Raw genomic sequence first — 10,573 nt, forward strand, 5'->3', positions numbered from 1 at the left:
GGCACAGCACCTGCCCCTTGGTCCTTTGCTTTGTCAGCTGGAAACTCCCGCCCTGCGAGCCAGCCCAGTTCCTGTTGCCCCGCCCCCAGGGGCAGACGTCACGTGATTCGCACTCCTGCCGCAGAGCTTGCTGGGAGGGCGTGTCCCCAGGAAGCGGAAGTCCCAAGGTGCATTTCGTCACTCATTGTATTTAAGCTGGAGCAGCTCAGCGGGTCGGCGTACTTGTGCTTCCAGAGCCCAGCATGTCGATGGAGGTGAAGAGCCAGCAGGAGCGCAAGAGCCGCAAGAGGCGCAGGGAGGAGGACAAGGTGGACCAGGCACCAGCCATGGCCAAGGTGGTGGTGAAGCAGGAAGGGCTCAGCCCAGAGGCGAAGCGGCCGCCCGCCCCGCACCAGCCGGCCCCGGGTGCTCCCCTGTCCCAGCCGGCCTGGCGTGGAGGAAGCAGAGCCTGGGGAGGCAGCAGGTCCCCGGCCAGGAAGAAACACAAGGCTTCTGCCCGAAGAAGCAAGTCTCCCTGGAGTCCTCACCACTCAGCGGTCAAGGGGAAGCAGGAACCAGAGGAGCACCCTCGGAGAGGACCAGGACGGCAAGAATGGCAGCATCCTCATCGTGCGCCCTCAGAGCAGGAGCACAGGAGAGCTAGGGACAGGCACCAGCAGGGCCATTGCCGTCAGCACAGGAGCTCTCCAGAGCGGCCTGCCAGCGCACAGGCTCAAGGACACGACCGAGACCTTCAGAGCCTGCAGGCTGAGGACGACCAGCGGGAGTTTGACGCCGCCCGGCGCCATGAGCATCGCCAGCAGCACCAAGTGCGTGGCGGGGGTCATGAGTCGCAGGAGGTGGTGCCTCGACCTGCTGGTAAGAAAGAAACAGCGGCAGCTGTGAAGGAGAAGCCAAGCTTTGAACTCTCTGGAGCCCTTCTCGAGGACACCAACACCTTCCGGGGGGTGGTTCTTCAGTACACTGAGCCGCCAGAAGCACGGATCCCCAGAAAGCGCTGGCGCCTCTACCCCTTTAAAAACGACCAAGTCCTTCCTGTCATGCACATTCACAGACAGAGCGCTTACCTCCTGGGGCGGCACCGCCTCCTCGCAGACATCCCCATGGACCATCCCTCCTGTTCCAAGCAGCACGCCGCCCTTCAGTACCGCCTTGTGGAGTACACCCGTGCAGATGGCACCTTCGGCCGCAGGGTGAGGCCCTACATCATCGACCTTGGCTCAGGCAATGGAACCTTCTTGAACAACAAGCGCCTTGAGCCGCACAGGTACTATGAACTGAAGGAAAAGGATGTACTCCAGTTCGGCTTCAGCAGCAGAGAGTACGTTCTGCTGCATGAGTCATCAGATACCTCGGAACTAGACGGGAAGGAAGACGAGGATGACCAAGAGGAGGAAGGCGGGCTTTGAACAGCTAGCAAGCTGAGAAGCAGTCCACGCTGACAGGGCTCCTTCTCCTTCTTGGAAGGCGTTAGGATGACGCCAGGAGCACCGCATCCTGGACCGCTGCATCTGTGCCCTGCATCTGATCTGGGCCCAGAACCACCGCACCGTCAGCCTCGTCAGGAGGGTGACCCTACTACCATGGCTGCCAAGATGCACAGGAAAGGCATGATAACTTCCAGCCGGCCCTTACGGGTCCTCACTGCCGTGGTGGCTTCCTTCTTTGTCTGTTGGTTACACCTTTCAGTTGGTTGCCCTTCTAAGCACAGTCTGGCTGAAAGAGATGCTGTTTCTTGGCAAGTACAAAATCCTCGACGTCCTGGTGAACCCAACAAGCTCGCTGGCCTTCTTCAACAGCTGTCTCAACCCCATGCTCTACGTCTTCGTGGGCCAGGACTTGCGGGAGAGACTCCTCCACTCCCTGCCTGCCAGTCTGGAGAGGGCCCTGAGTGAGGACACCACCCCAACCAGTGACACAGCTGCCAACGTGGCTTCCCCGCATCCCGAGACTGAGTTACAGAGGATGTGAGGAAGGGGCTCAGGGACACCTTGGAACTGTGCCTCATTGGACCCTGGCCCGAGTCCCAGCCGCATCCTGCCTTGTGTGGTCTGGGGCCGCTCGGCTGACTACGAGTTGCTCAGGGATTACTTCTGCACCCCTGGTTTGTTGATCCTGCAGACGACGTGCGGTGTAACGACTGTGGCTGTCACTTTAGGGTTTGAGAGCTCCGCCTGGATCCTGGGCTGAGCGGACATGGGCAAAGAGTGTAAGAACACTTGAACACATGATGGGATTTCCAAGACTGAGATGACGACAGACTGAGGAGGAAAAAGCTTTCTTGTTTTCTTATCACCATGAAGGAAACTGTATAGGATCTTGTGGAAATGTTTCTTTTAAATTAGACTGAATATTTTCCCTTATTCCAATTTTTTTTTCCTGTAAGAGTGATCTTTAAAAATAAAGGACATTGACAAGTGGGTGTTGGAATTTGTCTACTTATTACAAATGCCTCATTTTGTTCACATCACCCTACATCATGCTGACTCATTTCAAATACCCAACTACCGTTGCATTTCTTGGGTGAACGACACTTGGTTGGGACACAGTTTATAAATCAGTGTCAGTGACTTGCTTCTGTTTCTTGTTCACAGAAAGATGGCTTCCCTACCTACTTTCCTTGAATGTCACTGTGAGGTCTGACATCACGCTGGCAGAGAACGAGCTCTCCGTATTCTCGATGATACCTCGTTTAAATACGTCTAAAATTCCCCAGTAAAGCCAATGGGGTCTTGCACTGTCTTCCTGGGAAGGCTTTTAATTACGAGTTCCATTCAGATGATAGCTGGAAGAATTCCTGGTCATTTTTTCTCCTCTTTCAGTTTTGATACAATGTGATTTTTACTGGAATTTGATCACTTCATTCAAACTGTCAAATGTATTGTGCACAACACTTGACGTGGTTTCTCCCCTGAGAATGGAAGCAAGCTTCAGGCAGACATAAGCTGTGCTGCTCAGCATCGCTGATGTGTAAAATAGTGCCCGTTTTTAAATAAAGACTTTTATACGTGTATTTCAACAGTGAATCAAGAAGTAGTAGCATCACCTGGGTATCAAGTGAGAACTTTAATTGAATAATTACGTCCACCTTTGATAACAAACCATATCCAGTGAATTCCTACTGTCCTGCCAACAATATTTATGAATCCCATGTGGGTTACATTTTGAAAAAATCATTTATTTGAGAGTTACAGAGAAAAAGGGAGAGACACAAAGGGAGATCGTCCATGTGCTGGTTCACTCCCCAGCTGGGAAGCCAGACGCCAGGAACCAGGAGGCAGGAGCTTCATCTGGGTCTCCTGTGTGGGTGCAGGGTCCCAAACCCTTGGACCATCCTCTACTGCTGCTCTCATCCCATTATCAGGGAGCTGGGCCAGAAGTGGAGCAGCAGGCACCTCGCCATCACCCAACGAGATGCACATGGTTCAATCTGCTACAGCACAAAGCCAACCTCGTGGACTGCATTGTGATGAATATCTCTGAGTTTTAATTTCTACTTCAGTGCTCCATCTGGTATTTCTTAATGACTCTATTCTGAAATAAGTCGATCTGCAATGGTACCACACCCTTTGCACAAATGGGTCTTCATTTTCCTGATGTGCTGGCAAAGAAACAACTCAGAATGAGTATTAGGTCATCAGAATTCATCACATCATTGCTGTACTCACCATCTTTCTGCTCCTTTTCCTGTCCAGGCCACAACGCCAGGCCCTGCACAGAAGTTTATCCCTTTAATTTGCATTTTTGACTCCTATAAGCCCTTTCAAGTTTACACACACACACACACACACACACACAGAGAGAATTTAATTCTGAAGAAAGCATGTCCACAGGAAACAGTTAAAAAGAATGCAAAAGAGTCTGGTGTGGTAGCCTAGTGGCTAAAATTCTTGCCCCACATCGGGGACCCTGCGATGGGTGGGAGGGTGGATGCGGCTTCTTCCTTCGTCTCTCCCATCCCCCAGATTCAGGGAGGAAAACCGAGAATGTGGAAACAATTGTCCTGTCCACTTTCAGGTCGCCCTTGGCCCTTTGTGCCTTAATCAACTACATAAAGAGCATCAAAATTTAAAAAAAGCTTGGACAGACACCGAGAGAGAGAGCACGCATAAGCGTATGAGAAGTCACTTTTGACCCTGATGTGTAAAGTGGACTAAAACCCAAGAAGCTGTGGCTGCATAGCAGCTACAACGGCTGTAACTACAGACTGGGCACAGAGGCGGAGTCACAGCCGCTCTCGGGCACTGGTGGTGGAAGCAGCAGAGCTGTAGACATCCCGATTTGTGTTGTGAATATACGTTACACCTGGATTTATCATAGACACAGCACACACACAGATCCTAGGTTCTCCATGAGCTGGGAGAAGACGCACGGGCACATTGTGTGCCTGTGTCTGTAACTGCTGTGCCGTGTGCAGCAGCCGGCCAGCAAGCCAGCGTGGGCCAGCATGAACCAGCTTAGCCAGTGTGGGCCGGCATGAACCAGCGTGGGCCAGCATGTGCCGGCATGTGCCAGTGTTGGCCAGCATGGGCCAGCGTGAGCCAACGTGAACCAGCAGAGCCAGTGTGGACTGGCATGAACCAGCATGGACCAGCATGGGCCAGCGTGTGCCAGCGTGGGCCAGCGTAAGCCAGAATTAGCCAGCATGGGCCAGCGTGAACCAGCAGAGCCAGTGTGGGCCAGCATGAACCAGCATGGGCCAGCGTGGGCCAGCGTGGACAGTCATGACTCCCAGTCACGATCCCATTAGAGAGCAGAAAGCAGTTGGAGCACCCACCGGGATAATTCAATTCATGTGAATTATTGAAATAGACCAGCCATCAGAGAGTGGTTTCAAACAGAAGAAGAGGAAGAAGAACTAAAAACTTTTTCTCTGCCAAACAGAGAAACAAAAGTTGACGTCCACAAACGCCATTGTCTGTAGGCAGCCCAGTTGTTCTTTTCTTAAACTCTATCAGATGCTTGTCTTGGTGGATTTCTAGAATCAGCTGGATTGATGCTCGGTTCCTATCACTCTAGCCTCTTTTCTAACCTCGGCCCAGCACTCTGAGGAATGACTCCTCTTCAGCTTCCCCCTGAGTCTGAGTCTGGCCTCTCAAAGCCCCACAGTCCATGTTCTTTTCCTGCCGGTCCCTAAGTCATCCCTATCCAGTCCATCCTCCTCAGCTCTCTCCATGAGCCTGTGTCCGTCGTGCCTCTCCCCACCAAGTTCATTGTCTCAGGCTCCAACTCCTTCACCTACACTACACTCAACACATGACAGCCAGTCAAGGTCAGCCACCTGCGTCTGTATCGCCCTTCCCTCACACCAAAACAAAGCTCTTCACTCGCCCTTTCCACCTTAACTGGATACTGGCTAATGTGCCATGCCTAATGCCGCCTTGGTTGTCACATTGCTTCCCCACCCAAATCCTAATACCTCCAACACCCTTCACTTGTGGCACAGTTTACTCCCTTTTAATTTTACACTAAACATCACCCTCGAACTCCTAACCAGCGCTTAGCGTCCTTCATGCCTATGTCTGCCTTTGCTTGTGTCCCTGTTGCACGTCTGTCACATTGTACCCCCTAACTATGGCTTTAGTTTTCCTCAGTCAATTGCAGTCTGAAAATGCTTGATGAGAAGCTGAAGGATTGTAAGGGTGTCCGGTGCATCTGAAGAAATGATTAATATTCTCTTACAGCAGTTGCTTTGCCTCCCAATACTGTGACCTGCCAGTGGAGCCTCGCATTTCTTCTTTCATCTAGGCAGTGTAACACTTCCCAGCCATGCTCTTACCTGGCCCATAGCCCCTCCCACTTATTTTACATGCTCCTCCAGCGGGGCACACACCCATTGCTTCTTCCAAGAGCACACCTGAGCCTGAATCTTGATTAATTGCCACCTGGACAATCAGTCCAATTTGATAGAACAGTTAGGGAGCTACACAGACTGTATTCAGTAACACGTAACATTCCATCTGGAAACTCTGGAAGTCGGAGTGAAGCCTGACACCCATTCAGAGATTGTGGCAGAAGACAGGCACAGTCTTAGATTGACATGCAAGGCCTTTATTATGACACAGCAGGCAGAATGAACATCCCAGTTGCCACGGTGTGCCTTGCAGCCCCGCACCCCATGCTGTTATGTATGGACACTTCACATGGAGCAAGGCTGCATCCTACAGAACATCCCCTAAGCACAGGAAAATTCAAGAGGAAAAATGCCTCTTAGACAATCCCTGAACAACCTCCACACTTTTTGTCCAAAAGAGAGAGATCGCCTTTATTTATTCAAGGTAGGAACAAGTCTGCCTACTGCTCCCGACTCCCAAGGCTGGTGTTCACGTGAATATCTAACAAGGCACAGTCAACCCCCAAGGCTGCTCACAAGGCCAACATAGAAGCTCATGGAGAATTCTCTTCCAACTCCCTTCACTCTATGTGCTCCTGGAAACATTCCTTACAAATGTGCTGGTTTGGAAGGACTGACTCAATTCCTGCAGTCTGGCTGAAACAGCACCTGCCTGAGGGCTATTTCACCAGGCATCAAACTGGAGACTCTGCCGTGATCACCTCTGCTCTGTCCCTGGAGGGACATATGTCTCCCATTCAACCAACGTTCACCCACAAATATCTATTTGGATGGCAACAGGTGAGGAGAGATGAATTCAACTTATGGCTTTCTGATACGGAGTTTTGTGTTCCTAACGCAATGAAAGCAGAATCTAGACACATGGGGGTCACGGCTCATAAAGATAAAGGGGCTAACAGTGGGGAAAAACCCAGCATTCAGTTCATTGATGCTTCCCAGCCACCAGCTGCAATCATCGGAGATGGATTGGTATGCGTTAAGGATGGAGGAGAGGGTGTAGGACGACGCAAAGGTACACACCAGGGCGAGGATGCTCTGGGTGGCTCTGATTTCCCGGGAGGAGCCCGGAGAGTGCCAAGATCCATGAAGGTGTTGCACCTGTTGCTTGTGCCTGTACAGAATGAACATCATGGAGCCACTGGACCAGATAATGAGCACAGAGAACACGACTTCTGGGAACACAATGAATGCCATGTATAACAAGCTGGCCACTGGGTCATGGTCTACAGAACAGAGCCCTAGGTACGTTTTCTTTGTCATGTTTTTGCTATTCCTTGTGTTGGAGTAAAAGAAAGCAAAAACAAGGCTGATCACCATGTACAGCACCCAGCAGAGGTAAATGAAGAACCGAAGGTGCTTTGTGGCTCTCACTTTGAGACCTTGCCAACGGGAGTTCATGGGGCTGATGGTGGTGGCCTGGAAGACGCTCAAGAGGCAGATGCTGCTCACGGACACGCTCCTGCCCACTCTATGAACATACAGAGCGAGTCTGCATGCGAAGTCAAGGAAGAGATGTTTGAACCCGAAAGCTGTCATCATATGGGGAACTCCGGTAGAAAGAAGCAACAAGCAGTTGGCCATCATCAGGTGCCTGAGAATCAAGTCGGTAGACCGGAACTTGTGTTTGGAGTCATAAAAGAATGTTTGGTAGTAAAGGACAGAGAAATTGCCCAGGATCCCGACAGCGTTCTGTGCTAAGCAGATCATTCCGCTGAAGAAATCCCCGAAGATCATCCCTCCACTCACACTTCAAATGATCGCAATCGGTTCTCGCAGCAAAAACACGAGGATTTTGACCCCAAGAGTCACTTCACCATGTACTGCTGTGCGATTTCTTCAGACAGCAAGATGCACATGGTGATGGAGGATTACCAGTTAAATTCCGCATCAACCAGAGGCATGAGGTGGTGTGCTGCTGGGGGAAGCGATGAACAGGAGCAAAGGGAAAGAAACCAAATCAATATTGCCAGACTGAACTGATATTTTCTCGACACAGAAATTTAACAGACCACAGTAGCTACTGTCCACACCACAGCAAGTCAGACTGTTGCTGATCTGGATTTTGAAGATAGACGACAGAAATTGTATGAAATATTTATGATCTTGGAATAAGTGAATGGGCCAAGTGTGATGCCTAGTGGCTAATGTCCTCACCTTGAATGTGTGGGATCCCATATGAGCACTGGTTCTAATCCCAGCAGCTCTGCTTCCCATCCAGCTCCCTGCTTGTGGCCTGAGAAAGCAGTCGAGGACGGCCCAACTGGGAGCCTGCACTTGCGTGGGAGACCTGGAGGAAGTTCCTGGCTCCTGGCTTCAGATCAGCGCAGCTCCAGGTGTTGCAGTCACTTGGGGAGTGAATCATCGGACGGAAGATCTGCCTCTCTGTCTCTCCTCTGTGTACATCTGACTTAAAAAAGTGAAGAAGCAGCAGCAGCGTATGATGCTTAAACAGCACAAAACATTATCTATGGTTAGAATGAGAAACTGGATCGTGTTTAAGTTGGGTCTGTTCAAAGAAGACATGTGTGACACACACCAGACTGTATTTAATGCAAAGACTCCCTAAAGAACACGCGGAATTTAATATAGGCAAAGCAGTTCAACGGTGGCTTCCAAAATAGTCTGTTGTTAAATAAATACATGGGAATGTTCCGTGTTCTTGGTTTTCATGGAAATTCACTTAAAATCACTCCCTGGTATGATCACACGCCAAGCAGAGAGCAAAATGGCATAGGACAGGTGACCTGGCACGGGGATGAAGCCACCACCTCGGAGGAGTGCTGGGCTCTGGTCCCTCCTCTGCTTCAGATCCAACTTTCCATTAAAGCAATCCTCGGGAGGCTCAAGGGTTGGTCCCTTCCTGGAAGACCTCAATGGAGTTATGGGCCCTTGACTTTGCCTCACTTTGCCTGGCGGCTGTGTGGACGGGCCCAGCACACAGTCCATCTCTCCCTCCAGCTGCCTCTTCACCACACCACTGCTTTCTCTGTCCTCTTACTTCGACTCAGTGAAAAGACCGGGAAGGGAGCAAATTTAGCACAGTGAAGACACCAGTTCCAACCTCCTGGCTTTAGCCGGGCCCAGCTCCAACATCGTGGGCATTTGGGGGAGTGAAATGGCAAAAGGAAAACTTCTCTATGCCTTTCAAATAGATGAAAAATCAAAATTTACAATGGCAGGAAATAGCCAGCAATGGAAAGGGTGTGGCTAAAACCATCACACACTGGCGATAAGGGATAAAACTGGATAAAACTGGTGCAGTGTAGGCAGAATATAAACACATACACCAACAATTTGTTTTCCAGATCCACCCAGATAAATATGTGTTATCAATGATTCCAGAATTGACACACCAGCCTTGGTGATAACAACATCAACTTGAAGACCATCCACATCCCCATTAAGAGTAGAATAGCTCCATCCATTGTTTGATATTCACACAGTGGATCCCTTATGCTTACAATAACATTATACAAATACAACCATCCTATACACTCCTGTAATAGCAATGAGCATCAACGCCACATTCAAAAATCATGTAGGATTTAAAGAGGGTTTTTGGTATAGAATTACATTTACGCCAAAGAAAAAAACAGGCAAAAATGATGTAATCTCCAAAATGCCAGAATATATGTCATCTCTGTTCCTAAATTGCACAGGTACAGGTGACACCCAACACAACTGCAATCTTGAGTGTAGCAACCAGGGAGGGGCACAAGGTGGCAGCACTTTTGCTGTTTGATCCAGATGCTGCACTCACAGGGGGATTTTGTGAAGTTCCCCAGAGCTGTGCATTATAACTCAATACAAACACAGCACCAGCGTTCTGTGAATGTGTCGGACCTGTTTCTTGTGTCTGTACCGAAGGAAGTTTATGGAACCACAGGAACGACTGATCTGTCCCCCGAATATGAACATTAATTTTGCTCTGATTTATAAAGCATTACACATTACTTTGTGATTGAAAGTTGGCTCATTGGGAATCAAGGGACTTGTTTCAGGCTGCATCCTTGTACATACAAGTGCTTAAGCTAACTGAAACTGCCTTTAAATGAAACAAGATTTGTGACAAATAACAGTGCACAAGACATTTCAAAGAAGTCTTGAACACATGAAGTGTGCGTACATAAGTGGAAACGGGGAAATGTTTGATCAGCTTGGCTGTTAGACTCTTAAGAGGAAACGGCACACGATACCTTTGGTCCCGCTGGCCGTCATTCAGCATTCCCATCAGGACATCCTCCCCTGGCATGTGCTGCCAACTTTACGTGGAGAACATGCCTCAGTGCTCAGCAGTCAACCTGCACACAGGCGGCGCTGCCTCCATCCTGGCTCATAAACCGAGTCTGACAAACATGCTCTTGAAACTTCAGGAGCAAGTTCACATCCTGGTTCCTAAACAGACTTAGATATTTCTGTATAGTCCCATTGTAGTCTGGGGTACAAGCCTGCAGTTATAACCACACTCACAAGAATCCTACCATTGGAATCTGATCTGCGCAAGGTGATACGAACGCTGGACTGAGCCCAGTACATCATTCTTTCAGCCCTTCAGAGCCCGATTTCAACATCAGCATCAAAAGCCACCAGGCACTGGCTGAGGACTTGGGACCCTTCTCTTCCTGCTAGCTCAGCCTGAAGCAAAAGAGCGACTCTCCCTCACTGGCTGGTTTCTGCCCCCAGAACTGCAGCTCTCCCAGAGGCTGCCTGAACACTAAC

The 10,573-nt window shown here is 49.9% G+C and overlaps 2 protein-coding genes and 1 pseudogene across 2 annotated transcripts; 2 read left to right on the forward strand and 1 right to left on the reverse strand.

The window, feature by feature from the left end:
* Positions 1-248: 248 nt before the first annotated feature.
* On the forward strand, positions 249-1,562 carry LOC121160149 (smad nuclear interacting protein 1-like). The gene has a single exon (XM_040985804.1). The coding sequence runs from the start codon at positions 249-251 to the stop codon at positions 1,407-1,409; it is 1,161 nt and encodes a 386-aa protein (XP_040841738.1). The 3' UTR covers positions 1,410-1,562.
* On the forward strand, positions 1,480-2,310 carry LOC121160150 (annotated as a pseudogene).
* Positions 2,311-6,655: 4,345 nt separating this feature from the next.
* On the reverse strand, positions 6,656-7,997 carry LOC121160148 (vomeronasal type-1 receptor 2-like). The gene has a single exon (XM_040985803.1). The coding sequence runs from the start codon at positions 7,586-7,588 to the stop codon at positions 6,656-6,658; it is 933 nt and encodes a 310-aa protein (XP_040841737.1). The 5' UTR covers positions 7,589-7,997.
* Between the last annotated feature and the right edge of the window lie 2,576 nt (positions 7,998-10,573).

Source organism: Ochotona curzoniae, unplaced genomic scaffold (genome assembly GCF_017591425.1).
Source record: "Ochotona curzoniae isolate NIBS_2020 unplaced genomic scaffold, NIBS_Ocur_1.0 contig_4303, whole genome shotgun sequence".
In the NCBI taxonomy this organism is placed as follows: Eukaryota; Metazoa; Chordata; class Mammalia; order Lagomorpha; family Ochotonidae; genus Ochotona; species Ochotona curzoniae.